The sequence below is a fragment of the Cucumis melo genome, chromosome 3 (genome assembly GCF_025177605.1).
Source record: "Cucumis melo cultivar AY chromosome 3, USDA_Cmelo_AY_1.0, whole genome shotgun sequence".
Lineage (NCBI taxonomy): Eukaryota > Viridiplantae > Streptophyta > Magnoliopsida > Cucurbitales > Cucurbitaceae > Cucumis > Cucumis melo.
This window is the reverse complement of record NC_066859.1, coordinates 25,795,031-25,814,023: the sequence shown is the minus strand read 5'-3', so window position 1 is coordinate 25,814,023 and position 18,993 is coordinate 25,795,031. Positions and strand designations below refer to the sequence as shown.

At 34.9% G+C, this 18,993-nt stretch overlaps 1 protein-coding gene across 2 annotated transcripts in view; it reads right to left on the bottom strand.

Annotated features, from left to right (window-relative positions):
- The window catches only part of LOC103488432 (DNA gyrase subunit A, chloroplastic/mitochondrial), a 28,483-nt gene that overhangs the window by 589 nt on the left and 8,901 nt on the right, over nt 1–18,993 (bottom strand). Inside the window, exons 11-26 of one of the 2 annotated variants that reach the window (XM_008447160.3) lie at nt 16,546–16,611; nt 16,161–16,249; nt 12,577–12,625; nt 10,936–11,022; nt 9,962–10,055; nt 9,374–9,444; nt 9,193–9,282; nt 8,352–8,477; nt 8,109–8,266; nt 5,709–5,790; nt 5,456–5,620; nt 5,265–5,366; nt 4,514–4,632; nt 2,432–2,552; nt 2,231–2,285; nt 2,039–2,138 (exon numbers count right to left, since the gene is read on the bottom strand). In XM_008447160.3, the coding sequence (XP_008445382.1) occupies nt 2,039–2,138; nt 2,231–2,285; nt 2,432–2,552; nt 4,514–4,632; nt 5,265–5,366; nt 5,456–5,620; nt 5,709–5,790; nt 8,109–8,266; nt 8,352–8,477; nt 9,193–9,282; nt 9,374–9,444; nt 9,962–10,055; nt 10,936–11,022; nt 12,577–12,625; nt 16,161–16,249; nt 16,546–16,611 (1,574 nt within the window). Of the gene's footprint in view, nt 1–2,038; nt 2,139–2,230; nt 2,286–2,431; nt 2,553–4,394; nt 4,435–4,513; nt 4,633–5,264; nt 5,367–5,455; nt 5,621–5,708; nt 5,791–8,108; nt 8,267–8,351; nt 8,478–9,192; nt 9,283–9,373; nt 9,445–9,961; nt 10,056–10,935; nt 11,023–12,576; nt 12,626–16,160; nt 16,250–16,545; nt 16,612–18,993 lie in introns of those variants that run through there. The other variant, XM_051082138.1, reaches the window with a different exon arrangement.

Below are 18,993 nucleotides of genomic sequence, written 5' to 3'. Positions count from 1 at the left end.
AACGTAAATAAATAAAAAAAAGACTTTTTCAAGGGAAATGGTTCCTCAAGGTCCACTGTGAAGAATAAACTTTTCATGCTTAAAAACGACAAAGTCAAACTTCAGAGAGCTTGATTATATTATTGGGCATATTGAAATATTCAAAAACTCAATTTGCAAAATCAAGCTTCAGACAAGTTGCAGAGAAGATCCCACTGCCTTTGTCTCTCACTCAGTTGCTGTTCTTCAATATGATCAGGATTACAAATCCATATCTTCATATCTTCGGCAACTCATACTCATGCTGGCACCTGATGTTATTGGAACCTTATCGCAAATGGATTTTATTTGGTCCTTAGTCATGCTGGCACATACGCTATCTCCCTCTTGGTCTCACTGGTCAACCTTTTAAAATGGAAAAGAACATTCGTTGACTCAGCTTCTCTAAGACCTCCTACTGGTTAGCATGATTTGGAAGGGTTTTGTGGTTCTTCAAAGATAAAGAGCAGCTTTCTACTTATCCACTTGTCAGTTCGCACCCTCCAGTCGTCCAGACTTTAGACATTGAGGATTCATGTCATTAAGCCCCGAATACTCGAATGTGTGACTTTAAAAGGTGTACTCAAAGACCATGACGCGTGGCCGACAGGCCTTGGGGGCCTACTCTTATTGCCCATTGAATTTTGTTAATATTATCATTATATTTGTCCTTTTCTGCAATTTTCCTTAGGCAGGGATTTACCTTTCCCACATTTTTGTAATTTCATCACATCAAATCCAACATCAAGAGTCCTTGATGATACACAACAGCAGGATCCGGTCTTCAACAAGTCGTGGACATTGACAAAGAAGTTCCTGTTTGGTACATGCAATCTTTGTATCCATGCAACAGCTTTGTGATAAGGACATGGGTATCGATTTCTATCCATAATAAGGATATAAAAGACATTCGGGGCATGTTAAACAAAATTCACTTCAGGCAAAATACATTGCTGGACCTATAATCATACACGTATCATTCCAAGCTCAAGTGAACTAAAAGATCCTAGACAGAAGATAACAAGATGGCTTTGTTAGGGACTAACGAAAGTAGCTATGATTTCTTTTGGAGTTCCCGATGTCTGTTTTGGAGCTAAGATTATTTGCCAACATAGAAGAGAAGTTGAGCACTCGACATTTTCAACCAAATTTATGCCTTGAAAGTACTTGAGCTTTAATATAGAGTTTGATGATTTTATCTATGTTAATGATGAGGAAGAAAAGGGACTGTACATGTATACAACTAAAATAAAAGAAATTGCAAACTGGAAGCTAAGGGCCTGTTTGGTAGTGCCAGAAGAAGTTTTTGGGTATAGGAAGAATCCTACAACAAAGGAGTGGGAAGTACTGATCAGCTGGAAAAAGTTGCCACCATACGAAGCCACGTGGGAGAATTGGGATGACTTTACACAACAGTCTCAAGATTTTCACCTTGAGAACGAGGTGCTTTTGGAGGAGGAATGCAATGTTAGACCTCCAATTGTGTTTCAATATAGTAGAAGAAAGAAGAAAAATAGTGCCAATGCTATTGAGGGTGAGGGCACATTAAGTGTTAGTGAGGGGGAAGTTACAGTTAGTTAAAAGATAGGAGCAGTTAAGTAGGAGGAGAGTGGGAAAGAGAAGGGGATGATCATTTTGCAGGTAGTTTTTCTGCACTCTTCCTCGAGAGTGAGAGGATAGGCAGAGAGGGTAATGTTTTCTTTTTTTTTTTTACTTTTGTTTTAGCTTTATGTATGTTAGAATTCAGAATTGTTTGTTCAACTATTATACTTTGTAATCTTTGAAGTATATTCAATCAAATTAGAAAATAACTACTTGGTGTTCTATCACAACAACGCAAGTTCTGAAAATAGCATTTTTTAAGTTTCACCATATCCAAATTTAGAATTTAAATAACAAAACGGAACACCGTAAAGGTAAAAGTATTTAAAAATCCAATGCATCATGTTATTTAATTCAATTCATTTTTTTAAAAATAAAATATGTAGTATATATGTATTAGAAATTATATAACATTTACCTGGCAAAACGAGATTGTATAGAAACATCCCGAACCTTGATTCTATTAACTGTACCACTTTGGCTTACTAGAACTACTTGTTCATCACTTTCACCATCCTCTGTAAATAAACAAAGGGAAAAATAGTAGTTACAAGAAACAAAAGAAAAAAATCGTTAAGAAAAAAACTATAAAAAATGGTTGATCCATCACCTGCCAATGAGAATCCAACTACAAAGACAGCTGCCAAGCGATCCTCTGAGGAAAACTTAATGACAATAACAAATAGCCCATATCAGATAAAGGAGCAACTTAAGGAAAGATAGGTCAAGAATAGATAAGTAGGTTAATGATTCAGTAGTTAGCAAAAAAAAAAAAAAAAAAAAAAAAAAAAAAAAAAAAAATTAGAGATACCTTGTATCCAATCAGACCAACTCTTCTTAAAGGAGACAAGCGGAAACTGCTCAGTGGAACTCGCTTTCCAAATCCACTTTCAGACACAAATAAGAGCCATGGACCATTAGAGATCTTGGAGCTGAAAACGCCAAGACTAACCATTAAGATTATGTTCAACAACAAATATAGTCGCATTAGATACACATTAAATATAGTAAATTCTTACTAATTGAAGATGCTAAATTATAATATGTATCCCCACCCTTGGATAGATTAATAACAACAGGCCTTTAGAGACTGTCAATTCTAAATCCCAAGGACCTATCATGTATCTTACCATTACAAATCCTTAGTGTTATATTTAGTTCATGTCCCTTTGTAATTTGAGATTTGCTCTTTTCATAATGTCAAGGAAATTTTTTGTTTCTGTTCAAAAAAATCAATCATGTGCAACTTCACAAAATTCCCTCCATTTCCCCACTCCAATACTCCTGGTGATTGGAAAATTACAACTTCTGTATCACGGTTGAATTAACTTGCCACAGCTCAAATTATTAACACAATACACCTTCGATCAAGAGGTTAAATATTTGAGTCTCCAATCCCACAATTTGAATAAAGAGACTCTTAATTGGAATTAACTTAGATTTGGTGCAACGTGGATGCACAGATAGGGTCTTCTAAAAGTTTAAAGAATGGGGGATATAATTTCACTTTTTTTTTTTAAATATCCGCAAGTGTTTAGGCAGGTTATGGACATGTCGATTAATCTCACGGAACAACTTGTCTACCTCCGCAATATTTGGGTGTCAAGGAAACTTGTAAGAAATTAATACCTAGGTAGGTAGATAGCCACCATGAATTGGAACCATGACTTATTAGACACTTATTAACACTTGATCTCATTTTTTACCACTAGGTCAACCCACGATGGTTAGTAACATTTATCACTTAACTCTCTTCTTTCCTTAAGTTGGCTATACTCAAAGTTATGTTGATCAGAAGTACGTCAGATATTCCTACTCTGGTTATGTTTACTCACCCAAGAATATTTGCTATATTAAAGGACATCTCAGTAGCTGAAGCTTGGTATCATAGAACTAGAAGTTGAAAATTAATGCTAGAAACTTCGTCAATACAAGAAAATGGATAATTTCAGGAACTAAGAGGTTACAAGAAATAGGAAGTGGCTTTGTCTCGTGAGAGGAAGAACAGAAAAGGAGTAACTTCAAGGCAATAAAGTCTTTCTTTGTTCAGTTCGAATTTTCTAAATTGACGGATCTTGTAAATTTGGTGAGCAAAGGAATGTAAGAAATTTAGAAAAGCACCTGGCACCAAGAATTTCAATTTTTCTCCTGGGAGCCATGTTTCATAAAGAGCTAAATATAACATAAAATATCCTGAGAGGCTTCTCAAACCAAATACTTTCGAGAATTGAATTGGTATGATTAAAATGTGAAGCCGAAAAAAATGTGGACAATTGTCACTCGTAGCAGCTCCTTTAGGTGGGAATTTGGGATAAGGAGTGAAATAGTGAGAACAAGGAATTATGAAATTTGAAGAGTTGTGAACTCTCAGGATCACAATGTAAAGAGTTGATAAGACATAAATTTGAGGCTTTTTAGCAGTGGGCCCCACCAACGCCTTGAGTCAAACAAGGAGTGGAGTTTCATACCCCTACTTCTCAACTCCAGAAGAAATAAATTTGATGCTTTCTCAGTTTATCTCAAATTGAGGGGCTTCTTGAAAGCCAGATATAGACTTTGGGTTATTTCGTAATCATGTAATTAGTTGGTTATATTTTAACTGTGTTAGGTTAGCATTGTTGGTTAACATTTGACCGTTTTAAGTCATATTAATTAGCTGCAGGAATTTACTTTGACATTAGATTTCTTAACAATAAAAGTTAAAGTTTAGGCTGTTATTTTTTAATTCAGAAATATTAATAAAAGAATACAGATTCCAGTGTTTTTGTTCAACACTTCTCCAAGACTTATCATGTCACCATTTGCATTTGTCTCCTATAAAAAAATATCACATTAAAAGAAACTACAATAAAACATTGACATAAATTAAATATCTTAATTAATAAATATTTACCTATTACGTTCTAAATCATTCCACACTGCAGCTGGAATTATGTCCATGCTTGCCATCTTATCCCCAGCTTTTAGTCTCATGGCCACTGCACCCCTGGTGTTTCTGCCTAGTGCCCGAACCTGAGAAATGAAAGCAATGCAAGAATGTCACATGGTAAACCATGTAATTTCAAAGGTCTTCCAGTTCTGTGTGTTGTATAATTGAAATGAGGAATCCTTCTGCAATCTCTTTATCCAGCGTAGACTTTGCAGTTTTAGCTACAAGACCTCAATTTTATTTGTGAGTAGTTTCGAATGGTGTGGTGCTGCAAAAACAAGCTGGAGGAATGAGTCCCCATAAGTCTTTCAGGATGGTGGTTCAAGGCCAATGCCAGATTCATGCAGTCCCACACTTCAGGACCTTTTTATTTTTTTTTGTGATTATGCACCTTTCACGCTATAAAATTGAAGCATCTATCACAAGCTTTTTTGTAACCACTCATTCACTAGGAGTTTAGATTGTTGGGCTTCCATTCGTTGGAAGAAAGGGACGTCCAGGTTGTATTATTGTTTCTTTCTTAATGAGATTTCTTGTTCTGTTTCATTTTTTAAAAAGAAAATATAGAAATAAGTTAACGGTCTGAATGAATTTCATTTCAGCCGAACCATTGGAAGCAGTTGTGCCCAGTTACGAAACCCTGATATATTTTTAAAAACAGCCACCAAATAATAGCCTAGGGCCCAGAGCCCGGGGGTTGCATGGAATGACTTACAGTATCACAAGAACTTAAAATGACCATTCCATTCTGTGAAGCCATTGCCACAAGATTATCATTTGTGCAACGGCGGACCCATTTTAGCTCATCACCACTCACCTGCAAAATAGTTCATCAGGCTTGATAAGATATTCGGCTAGAGAATAACACTAAGAAAGGAAGGATCAAAGCATCAGTAAGGAACAAACCAATTGAATGGCTATAATTCCAGTTGTTCTGATTGATGAAAAAAAGTTCAAAGATACTTTCTTGATGTAACCATATGCCGTGAGCATTAGTAAAAACTGGTCTTCATTGAATTCGCTCACAGGGATTATGGAGGTTATTCTCTCTCCATCTGATAAAGATAGGATCTAGCTCGATGACAAAAGAAATTGATCAAACTTAAAGCAATCAACCACTTTTGAAGTTTTCAGTGAAGACAAATGAAGCTATGAATACCTGAACTAATGGAGTGCCAGCAGCAGTTCGGCCACATTCCGGAATTTTATATGCACGAGCTGAATAGACTATACCTTTATCACTACACACAGTCAAGGCAATAAAATTGAAGCAGATCATACAAGAAAACAAGAAACAAATATAAATTACTAAATAAATCAACATAACTAAGATAATAGGCAGAATGTTTTTGTGAGAAAATGATGCAGAACTAATAAATGGGTAGATGGTCTTGGAAGAAACTTTGTTGGGGGATAACAGACTTCTCTTCAACTTATTGGAAAGATCAAATAACAGAATTTTCAATAATTGAGAGCGGTTAACCTGTAAACACAAAATTTGGACTTACAATTAAAACAAATAACACATTTTGATAACATGGCCTAGTAGTGTAAAAAAAAAAAGGCTTAATATAGTGATTTAAATGTGTAATGCATACTGTTGGAGAAAAGGGGCTCTGTTGATAGCTTATAGCACCAAGGTTATTATAGTATTTTTGTTTACCCTAAGTTTATTTCCTTTTCTGTATTAGGGTTTGCTAAAGCCTATAAAATTGTCTTCTTTTGTAAATTTCGGTGCATGTGAAAATAATAAAAATTGAATTTCTATCGTAGTTTTTTCTCCATGTTTGCTAGGCCTTTCCACGTGGACCTAGTGTTCTCTTTTAACAGTTTAACACATACTTTGATTAAGAGAACGTAACTACAAGAGAAGCCACAATAATAATGATAACTTCCTTTTACAGAAACTGCTTTCATTAAGAAAAAATTGAAAGAATACAAGGGACAATAATAAAATTATTAAGAAAAAATGAAAATGATTCTTTCTCAAATTATTAAAGAAAAAAGAAGCTGAGAAAGAATCATTCTCATTTAGGTTTCTGGAAAGTTGAGAAAAAAACAATAATAAAAAGTGATATTCAATTGCTGTTTGTGATGATTCTAGATTGGATGGTGAAATCAATAAAATCAAAAGTTTTAAATTTTCAATTCCTTAAAAATTGGTAATAAAGCAAGAAAGTTATGAATAGAAAAAGTATTCATAAGCTTAATTTTTAAAAATAAAATGATTATCCAACAAATTAATCAGAAGTTTTTATTTGTAAAAATCAAGATTCAAACCCACATTAAAAAATCAAAATCTCACAGAAAAATAAACTAAAATTTCAAGTTGACGCATTAGAACTCGAAAAACCTCAAGTAAAAATCTCCCCTTAAAACTCTAAACGATATTCAAATACAAGAAGGACGAACAAAAGAATATAATCTTTGATCGCAGTAAAACTTCTTAACTAATCACAATAATTGGAGTAGTCCTCATCTCTATAAACTTGGTAATGCTGGTAATGCTAATGCACACGTTTCTTCCTACCTAGCTCTTCTACCTAGCTGTCCTAAAACTGACCCCTTCAATTATGTCCCCTTTTTGTGTCTTAAATTCAAACGATGTATTAACATACACGCGACTACTGAACTCCCACAAAAATCAAGTCCAACAACTTGTGCATACTGACAGCCCCACAGGAGATGATTAAGGTCTTCCTCCGCCTTACGGCAGAAATACAGAAAAAATGCCCCAAAACGTGAGGTCCTCCTCCTAACGAGCCTTCTTGAGGTGTTCACCTGAACTGGCAAGACTTGCCAGGTAAAGAACCTAACTTTTTTAGGAATCTTAATCCTCCAAACCACATAAAAATCGACACCTTAGAGGGGGTGGAATTCAACAACAATCTGAAATAGGATTTACAAGAAAATTCTTCACTAAGGATTGAACTCCAATAACGAGCATTCCTCCTCAACCATTAGAATGGCATGTAGTTCCACCGGTTGGGTAGTGGAAGCCAAACCATTAGAAAGCCAAACTTGTCTTAGCCTTTAGATGTTTTTTTTTCAGATTTTGGTCCATCTTTAGTCTCTCTAGGTTTTCTCTTCATGTGGGAGGCAAGTAAAGCCACTTTGTTGATGCTGATCTCTTCGTTTTGGTTCTGTTTAGCTTAAATTTTTCTGTTAGATTTCGCTTTATTAGCTTGTTCTTTGTGATTGTTTGTTGGCTGTTTTCCCTTTTGTATTGCCCGAGTTCATCTTTGTTTAGTTTGTATCGATGATTGTCTTTTTCTCATTCTGCTCTTAGTATAGTATTGTTGTATTTTGAGCATTAGTCTCATTTATTATTATTAATAAAGTGGTTCAATTTCACGGTACACCAAACGAAATGAAAAAAAGTGGGAAGCTCATGCGAAATTTCATTTCACGGATTTTGGTGCCCTTTGCTCTTCTCCACCATATCAAAAGGATGGTTGCCATTTTGAATGCTGATTTACCAGTAAATTTTCATCCAAATGTGAACAATACTCCCATTTGTTAGTTAAGTCGATGCAAATTTGTAAGTCATAAAAAATACCTGAAATACAGAACATGGTCGTGCGCACGACAAACAATAAAGTCTGACATTGCATCGTTGACTCTCAGTTTTCCAACAGATTTTCCAATTGTCCCACGATGCTGAAGACTGAAGGTGTTGGGTTTCATCCGCTTAACATATCCTTTTTCACTAAGTGCCTGAGAGATAATTTATAGAAGTTTGCAAAAATCAACGAGGGAAGATAATGCCATAGAATAAAAATGAGTGAACTTTGCCACTTACCAAAAGCATCTCTTCGTTTGGAATGACATCAATGTCTTCAAGTTGACCGCTATCAGTGTCTTCTAAAACTGAACGCCTAGGGCTAGGAAACTTGTTTTTCAGCTCAGTTGCTTCTTGTTCTATTAACTAGAATTTCAAATAAAGAGGGAAGATGAAAATCAACTCAATCTATAATAAAAACCACAAACCACAAGCATACCAATACGAATTGCGTGAAACATAAAGGACCAAATTTCATGTTTAGCCTTTGTGTCATCACAAATGTGTCCATAATATAACATAAGCTCTTGTTGTATCCAGTTTTGCAACAGTGCAAATAATCGCATATATTCATTGAAATTTGATCAAATAAAAAAGTAAGTGTATAATTCTATTTAAGTATTTATAGAATCACAAAAAACAGAAACAAAACTTCCACAGGAAAAGAAACATGACAACAAGGTTATTGGTTACAAGAAAAAGCTTTCGTAATTTATTCAAGTGAACCATAATACGCAACCAAATAAAGTAATACGCTAGCCTCAAACAAGAATTAAAAAACTAACATTAGCCAAAGCCCCCTAGATTCTTCTGCAGCGAACACCAAGAAAACACTAAAAAAAATTGCAGCAAACTGCTCATTGCCAAACAAATAGCATAAGAAACAAAGTGGTTTTGCATTCATAACCCATAATCCATCAGAAACATTAAGAAAATCAGCTGGCATAGCAATTGCTTCTGGTGAATTTGTATATCACATCAAAAAGAGAAATAATAATAATAATAACAATAATAAAATAAATAAATAAAAGGAACTCCAAATGAACATCAACTGGAAATAAAAGTCTATTAGACACCATACCTGCAGTATGTTCTTCCTGCTAGACAACAACTCCTCTAATTTGGAAATATTCTCCGTTAAGGATTTACTTTCATCAGTAAACTTCTTCCTCTGAACAAGAGATCAAAATAACTCATTTAATGCATTTCAGAAGTTCACAGGTGGAAATGACAAGTACATGATTAGCATGACCACTTCAGACCTCGAGGTGGGTAAGTCTCCTAAGGTTAATGTCCAATACAGCTTCAGCTTGTTTTTCAGAAAGGTTGAATTCTGCAGAAAGGAAAAGGGGAACGGCAGTAATTTCAGACTGATTTACATCACAACAATGATATAACCTACCTTGACGTCATGAATGGTATAAATCTTATTAGCTACGGGAGAATACATGAAGATGCATTTAATCATGAATTGTATACACACACACACACACTCACGCATAGAGAAGTTTTATGGACAAAATGAGAAATCTCCATTACAAGTATCATACATCAGTGTTTAAATATCAAATGAGTGTGGCTTCATAGCCCTTCCATTTCCCTCCACAGCAAGTGCTTCCATGAAAATTGATTATGGCTTCTTAAAATCAAATTAACCTCTATTTACTTTATTTTCCTATGTTTATTGAATTTTTGAGCATTAAGTCACTTTTCAATTTTTTAAATGAAATATTTTGTTACCTTTTCAAAAAGAAAAACAACAACGATCATGACTCGTTAAAAGAACAAGGGACAATGCTACCTACTAAGAAAGCATTAAATGAAGAAATGTTAAGTTTCTAGAAACATACGAGTCCTCAGACTAGCAGATGCAATAGAATGGCTGGAAGCTTCCCTTATCAAACGAATCACTCCATCCAAATTATCAAGTCCGATAACAATACCCTATACACAGAGCAACGATATTAAGTACTACAAGAAAACACGAGAGAATAATAAAACCTCTGAATGTAAAATACCGATTCCTAATTGAGAGGATTTCTCGTCAATATTTACTAAATGCTGACACTGAAAGAAATAGGTTAATGGCATGAATATAATATAAAGATAAGATTATTTTGAATGAGAATCTACGCATGAGAAAGAAACATAAAAGAAGAGTTTTTATGAGAGTCTATGCATGTGAAAGAAACATAAAAGCAGAGGGATGAGCAAGGAAATAAAATAAATTTAATTATATAAAATATAAAACATAAAATTTGATATAAATTTAATAAAGGAAGTACAATTTTTCCACTTTATTTAAACCCAATGATTGTAGAAATCAACAGTTTTTAAATTCTGTAATACAACAATCTTTACTGAAATTGCATATTGCATATAAACTAAGACCACATATTTTGAAGTTCTTGCTGCATTCAAATAAAAAAACAAAACAATAAAGAAAATGCCTTCTTTATTAAACAAAGGTCAAGCTTCTGGGAGTCAAGTTAACCGGTGGATTTTATTTTATAAGAAGCAATTTCACTGATTTACGAAATTACAAAAGGAGAGGGGAAAGAGGGCCAAAGGAGGTATAAAAGAAATCTCCAGTAGGTTCGAAGGGAACCAAAACTAATGGAATAATTTTGACAATTTAGAGGGAGCCTACCTCAGATTCCAAATCAATATTAGGGGATGAAAAATTATGCAAAGTCTTGCTTAAGAGATTGGTTTCATCCTTTTCTGTGACATCTTTAAGATACTCCACATAACAAAATACTAACTAGTAACATGTGACAATACCCAGAATATATCATTCCGTAGGTGTGAAACGGTAACAGACCTCTACGATGTGTCTTCTCTCTTGTGCCTGCGATAGCTTAAACCTTGCACGTCTTTCAACAACAGAACACCGGAAGTCCAAAAATGCCTGGTATTTGCTCAAGTAAAAAAAAGAAAAGAAAATAAGTTATCTTCATCTCAATCCATCATAAATTAAAGAAACATATCGTTTGCTATTTTATATTATAATGCCAAAAATCATGCTAACATTTACTCAATAGCCAGCTCCCACTACAAACTGGAGATAATAAATAATAGCTACAAGTCAACCAAAGTTCCCAGTTCCATTTAGCTTCACATAAGATAAATTTCATGCATAATACCTTCCTTTATTAACAGTTCAGAGGGCCAAAGTTCTTTTTTATTAATAAGAAAATTTTGTTCAGAAAAAAAAATGAAAAAATACTAGTACATAATGAAATAAAACCTACAAAAGAGAGCTAAACTTTCCAATCAAATGATTTAAGACCTAGACGGTAATTACAAGTTTTCAAAGGAACCCCAAAAACTGATCCAACCGAACGAACCACCATTGGTTGTGGTTGGTAGGTAGGGGAGTGTCAGTTGGTGTCGGTTTTTTGAAATTCAAAACCGACCAGTCTATCACCTTCAAAAAAAAAAAGTTGGCTCTTTACATCCTTGCAAATGAGGATGGTTTTGATGGTTTTCTCAAAACCACTTACCATTTTCAAAAAAAAATAATGATGATGATGATGAATTCTCTCTTCAATCCTACTATACCCAAGTTCCCAGTCTCTCCTTTCTCTTCCCTTGCCCTCTCTTGTCTTCCACTTCGCTTTTGTCGAATCTTCCCTTGTTACTTCCTCCGACCATAGTCAGCACCATGAGTAAGTCTCGCTCCATCTTAACTTTTTATCCATTTTTTTTTTAAGAATTTCCTATTTCTTAAAAAGAACTTCTCCATTCTTTTCTTTTTCCTTTTCTTCATTTCTTTTACTTCTTAGTAGATCAATCCTTTCTTTTTTTCTTATTTTCCATATTTTTCTTCATTTCTTCTCACTTAACCTTTCTTCTTTTCCATGTAGTTCACTAGAAGTAGAAAACCACATGCTCTCTCCACAGCTTAGGTATTAAGAAACTGACAAGACCAACCAATCAACCTGACCCTAATTGGTTACCACATACAAGCTTCACAAGTCGGTTTTCTCCCGAATCCGACATTGACCAATTGATGTGCAGCCCAAAGCATAATTATAAAAAGGCCAAGTGACTGAAGCTTATAAGAAACATAAAATCTAACAAGGATCAAACATCACTAGATCTCTCCAACCCTTGGCAATTCTGTTATTCCTCAGCTGGAAAATCAGAAAAATAGTGGACACCCTGCTTGCTACAAAAACAATCATTTCTCACAAAAAGGCGAAAGGACAAAAGAGCTCAATAATCATCTCTTTACAGCCCTCAAAGCTGACAAAAAGAAAGTCGTACGCTTCAAATAAATTACTCAAAATGGTACCTACGTAAATCCACCGGTGGATGAAGGAACCGCACAAAAACCAAATTAAACTATCAATAAGAGCCAATGTCCAAGAATGAAAACACAATGCAAGAAACACATTTTATTACAAGATTATGGTTGAAAGGTGGAGGCGTATGGTCCTAAAATTAAGTGCAATTTTACCTGCAACAATTCCTTCAGACCCATGAGTTTAGGTTGTCCATTAATGATACTGCACGAAAAATTAAAGTTGCATAACTTGTAAATTACACACATATATATACACACACATATATACAAGAAGCAATGGCAAGAGAAACACTATATCACTACTAGGCCTCCAATCACTCAAGTTTACAAGAGAAGGGGTAAAAAGGGGAATTCCACCCAGACAGCTTGGTAGTTAGGATGGCCAGTGGTCCTCATGACACATGGCAGCAGGAGCACAAGAATATTAGGAATATATATAGGAGCTTTTGTATTAGGGTTGAGGTATCTTGATCATTAGGCATTTTGGAGTGAACATAGTTCATGGTGGAGAGTACAGCCCTCTTATTTGGCTGAGTGTCTTGTTGGTTTTGTTACTCTTTTGTGGCTGGTGAACTATTATCCATATATCAATATAACTACAGCTTACTCTCCTGTTATATAAATTTCTCTGTGAATTCTGCTGGACTATTAGTGTATTGTGTGTGCTGTTTGGTTAATATTGTTGTAGGTAGAAAGGAGTCCTAACAATCACATATTAGCCAACAAAAGGGTGAATCGTTTCAAAAGAAAAACTAAAGTTTTTTTTTATATATCTATGAGTATCTGGACCAGCGTACGTGCACCTCGACTAATCTCACAGGACAACCCGCTTGACTCTACAACATTTGGGTATCAAGGAAACTCGTAGGAAATTAATTCCTAGGTAAGTGGCCACCATGGATTGAACACCTCTTAGTTAGTTATTGAGACTATGTTTCCCTTTTTATCATTAGGCCAACCCATGATGCTTAAAGAAAAATTAAAGTTTTAATTATGTGATTCAAGAATCTATCATCAATCTATGTCCCGGGAAACAACACAGAAAAATAGACAAGAATTTCATTCAAATTTGTGAAAGAAGCCTCAATTTACAGAAGTTTTCAAACTTATAAGTCTTAAAATTTCAGGGGAAAGATGAGCTTTATATAGTAATACGACTAAGTTCGATCAGTTTTTTTCCAATATCCATGAGTGTCCGGACAAGCTTACATGCACCTTGACTATTCTCACAAGACAACCCATTCGGCCTTACTACATTTGAGTGTAAAGGAAAATCATACGATATTAATTCCTACGCAGGTGGTCACCAAGTTTGATTAGCTCTATAATAGTTTTTATTAGATAACTTTTAATAGGAAACATAATTTTCATTATCACAAAAAACAATACAAAAGAAATGGGAGAATTGAGAACTGGAGGACCACGTAGAAGCAAAAAGACTAACCAAACTCTAAAAAAGTCACCATTAGTTTCTTGATCACAAAAGATTCTAGAGTTTCTTTCAAACAACCATGTAGGGGGGCAAAGATTCCAGTGGACTAAGGAAATTTTGCCCGAGCATTTTAACTAAGGACCATCAACTAACCATAAAAAGAAATCTGAAGCTTTCTTCGGCCAACACCATTGCACGTTGGACAAGCTAAACAGCTTCTGCCAACAGTTAGCAGCGAAGGGACAGAAGAAAAAGAGGCATATCAAAGACTCCTCACTACTTTTACAGAGAACAGATCAAATAGGAGAGAAAGCATAACTTCGAAGGATTCTTTGGGTCCCACAACAAGTCTTTAACCTTTCAAAAGAGAAGATAAAAAGAAAAAAAAGCTCGACTTTCTTAGAACAAAAGGTCATATCAGATTTTTGCTTTTACAAAACTATTTGAATCACAATGAGTTTGGGAGAGAGATTCGACAGAAAAGGAACCGTCATTTTCCAAAAACCACACAAAGAGCTGTCCCTGTTGTTTAGTCTACCAGTTTAAAGCTTGTTTGAGAGAGCAATCCAATCGTCAAATTCAGTATTGGTGAAATTTCTTCTGAACTTTTATATCCCATCCATAAAGAGAACCGGCCCAGTATTGACCAACAAAAGAATCCTCGGAAATTACAATTCTAAAAAGCCTGGGAAATACTAAACAAAGGGGGAAGTCAGCCAACCATTTGTCCTTCCAGCACGACCCACACTAACTCTACACCATTCCTTTGAAATGAAGATGTTTTTCATGATTTGAAGCTAAGGCCTTCAGATAATATTTCATTAGCTTAGGTCTACAAATGATTTATCGCAGAAGAAGCTTTGTGTGGGATGAGGACCTTTTTTCCTTCTCTAATATTCAACTATGCATGGAAGGTCAATTTAGAATTATTTTGTTGGGCTCTCGAAGAAATCTCCAATCAGTTGTTTTTCTTCTCAGTGCAGATTGGAATGCTTTGACTATTTGGATTGGCATCTTTTTACCTTGAATTGGTTTGGGATGGAGAATGGTGTGGAATGATTTCTTTCAGAAGTTTGGTTTTGTGCTTGCTGGTCAAAGGGATCTTCGTCTTAAGTTCAAGCAATTCCTCCTTCATCTACCTTTCAAAAAGAAAGGTCGTTTTCTTTTAGAGTCCTCCTTCATCTACCTTTCAAAAAGAAAGGTCGTTTTCTTTGAGATGTTGGGGTGTGTTCCATTTTGTGGGATCTATGCAGGGAGAGGAACATTATAGAGTCCCGTGGTTTGGAGAGAAACACTAGTGAGATTTGGTCCTTAGTTAGATTCCACGTCTCTCTTTAAAGCTTTGGTCTCAAAAATGTTTTGTAATTATTCTCTATGCAATATTCTACTTAACTTGAAAACCTTTCTCTAAGGGCTATTGAGGGCTTAATTTTTTATGCCTTTGTATTCTTTCATTTTTTTCAATGAAAGCAGTTGTTTCTATCCAAAAAGAAAAAAAAAATCAAAGGAAGTTTGCATCTTGAGTTCCACTTAATCATCTCCCCATCTTAAACATTCGGCATCATTTAGTCAGTTGTATGGAGAAATCTACATTTATTTTGAATTCATGTGGATAAAGTTTTCTTATCACAGTCGCGGTGGGAAAGGAATAGAACCTTTTTACTCAAAGGTATCTCCTTTAGGATGACCGGTTTGAATCAAAATACTTCATTGTTTCATACTGGTTTTCTTATGATATATGTTATCTGGTTTGTTTTCTATTTTTGTTGCAACAATTACTCATTTCTTGTAGAACTTGTATCCTTTAAGCAACAGCCACTTTTCATGTATCCAATATAAAGTTATGCTTCATGTTTAAAAAGAAGAAGAAGAAGAAGATATTTCATTTTAAATAGAATCAAAGTAATTTATTCCTAGCAATTTAAGTAAAATTTGTTTAGCAAAACAGTTTAAATTGAGTAATACTTCTATGTTCTTTTGTGCATCAAATCCTAGCTTTTTTTTTTGGGCACGAGCCTGTGCTGTTGCCGAATCATCGACAAGAATCTGATGCTCTTAGCTTCACTTAAAGAGATAGACGTGATGGTGAAGTGTTGTTCGATATAATTATTCTAAAGGATTTGAGATAAGCATTAAATAGATTTAAATTTCATAATAAGAAGGAAAACTATACTAATTTTGCACTAAATTAATCACATTAGATGGATAGTAATCGGCAAAGCAATTAAAGTAGATGCATTAGAAAGAGAAGACATCAATGAAAATTTAAAGGATAACAAGTTAGCTGTAAGGACAAACCACTCACCCCACCATATTGCAGCTAAAACTAGACTGAAGAGATGTGAGACGATATAAATTATTCTGAATAATCGATGGGTCTGCTCCTCGCTTAAGCTGTAAAGAAGATTAAAAACCTGTCAATCCAACCAGCATTGTCCACTCCCTTTATTATCTAGCGCAATAAATATGCGCATGCATACCAATCCATATGAAGTTTTTGTACTTTTTGTAAGTGTCATAATGACAATATAATTTGTGAGTGTCCATGAGACTAATCTTCACAACTGTTCAACTTAACAAAAATTGATTACCAAGAACTTTGTGGGAGTTTATTTTACTGTGTAAGTTGCACAAGATATTTTAATAGGTCATAATGACAGGATAAGTATAACACTCAACATCATTTTTACCTCAATTACAATCCGCATTCCAGTCCGATCACTCTCGTCCCGAATGTCACTTATACCATCTAGTGTCTGTTCATAAAGAAAAAGTTACTTAAATATTAAACAAACAATAAATATACTACAGTCGACAAGAAATGGTGAATTAAAACAGGATCAGGGCCAATTTAATTTCTATCACGCAATGGTGACTTAGAAATTTAGATGTTTTCATTCTGTTTTTTATATAGAAACAACCACTTGCAATGAGTAGAGGAAAAAAGAAGAAGAAGAAGAAGAATGCAAGCACAAACATACAGAAAACCAAGCCGACAAAGCAAAAAACCCTACTGCAAAAAGAGACTCCAACTATGCAAAAGAATGCCTATGGAGTAGTTACAAAAGCTGTTCGAAATTAAAGCCCAAAAAGAACAAGATAGCAAACAAGACACCAAATCTCACTAGGGCCTCCATGCCTCCCTCTAAAAGTCCTATTATTTCACCCACCCCACAAAGTCCATAAAATAACACACACCCCAGCAAACCATAAAAAACAACCCGATGTAGAACATCCCCTTTCTTGATATTTCTTAACATTTCCTTAGATAATTCTTGAATATCTTGAATTATCATTCTTGTATTTTACATTAATTATTCTTAGTTAATTCTTTTAATTTGAGTTAGTTCTAAAATAAACTAACTCAATCCTAAAAAGTTAGTTCTAAAATAACTAACTTCAACAACTTCTGTAATTTTCTGCCTATATAAAGGCTTTCCCTCTCTCATTAATAAATCACCAAAGTATTATTCACTAAAATTCTCTAAAGATTCTGCATTACTGCATCACAACCCTTCTCCGCAGTGGCGAATTGAAGAGGAACCCTTCGATCATCCTCCTGGTACCCCTTTGACAAGCCACAAAGAACCCAAACTGCTAGAAAAACAACTCCCGAATAGAACTCGCATACTCACACAGCCAAAGGATATGATCCAAATCTTCCCCAACCCTCAGACAAAGAAGACAACAGAATGGCCCAACAAGCGAAGGTAATTTCCTTAAGAGTCAATCCATTGTGTAAGCACAACCATGAAGAACCTATCAAGTAAAAAAACCCATTTTCCTAAGAATATTAATACTCTTAAGAACCAAGAAGACCGAGACATCAACGAAAAAATGATCAACCATACTTTGAGAAAAAAGATTCATGAAAATCCCTCAAAAGGATTGGAATTTCGAACTCTCACGTCCCTTCCTCCAAGCCAAAAAGAGTGGCCTTCGAGTAACACAAAGAGAGGCCACACCCAACGTTTCCCTTTTGGAAAGAAGGCGAGAAAAACTAAACGAAAAAGAACACAAGCTCTAGACCAAACAAGAAAGTCAGCTATGGCTTTTTAGGGAAGACATATGAAACAAACTCAGAAATAACCCTAGTTGTTGTCCTTCTAAAAAGGAAAGACCAACTAGATGGTGGGCTTTTAAACAGAAACAAGCCTCTTCATTGAAATAATGAAATAAGACAAGCACAAAATACATTATAGGTGACAAAACAAAAGAAACTACAAGAAATGAAAACAACGCAATGCGAACACTTTGCAAGTGATAACAAATGTAGTAATCATTAGTAAGTTAGTAGCTGGCTGGTGGTCTTCCGAAGAAGACCTACATGCTTCGTACTCTCCTCCTTTAAACCACCCTCTCAAGGAAAAGGAGACCCTTTGGAAGAATCTTGTTAGTGTGCTTTTTTGTGGTTGGTTTGGATTGAAAAAAATTGACCTTTCGTTCAAAAGAAAAAAAAAAAATTGCCAGTCTTTTATAGCGTTATAGCGATATTGAATGCTTGCTCTATTTTCTTTTCTTTTCCTTTTTTCTGCAACAGAGATGATACTTTGTGTTGATATATGAAAAAATTCCCTACTATCCTCCCACAGTATTCTGCTCGTTTCTCTGGTTGCAGATGTTTCTAGTAACTCATTAAGGATACGAGGAGCCTCTCCCATCTTCTTTTGGTTCATATAAGGATAAATTTTTTTAATTAAAAAATAATTAATAAATTATGTATATATAAAGCGACAAAAACAAAGGCCACAGGAAAGGGCTAAGAGCTACAAAGATGAGTCAAAAATGAAACTCAAACTCACAAACTCACAAAGAAAGGCCGAGTTTTTAGAGATAAGTCAAAAATGAAACCATTATGGGTTAGCCCTAGTAGTAAAAAAGAAGACAGTCTCAATAACTACCTAAGAGATCATGGATTCAATGCATGGTAGCCACCTACCTAAGAATTAGTTTCCTTGACTCAATGTTGTTAAGTCAGGTGGTTGTCCCGTGAGATTAGTCGAGATGCGCGTTAAATTGCCCAAACGCTCACGAACATTTAGAAAAAAAGGGAGAAGGAAAAAATTATATAAATGAAATTTTAAAAAATGAGTTGCCAGAGGTATAGGAGTAACAATTTTTGGGTAAAGACCAACCAA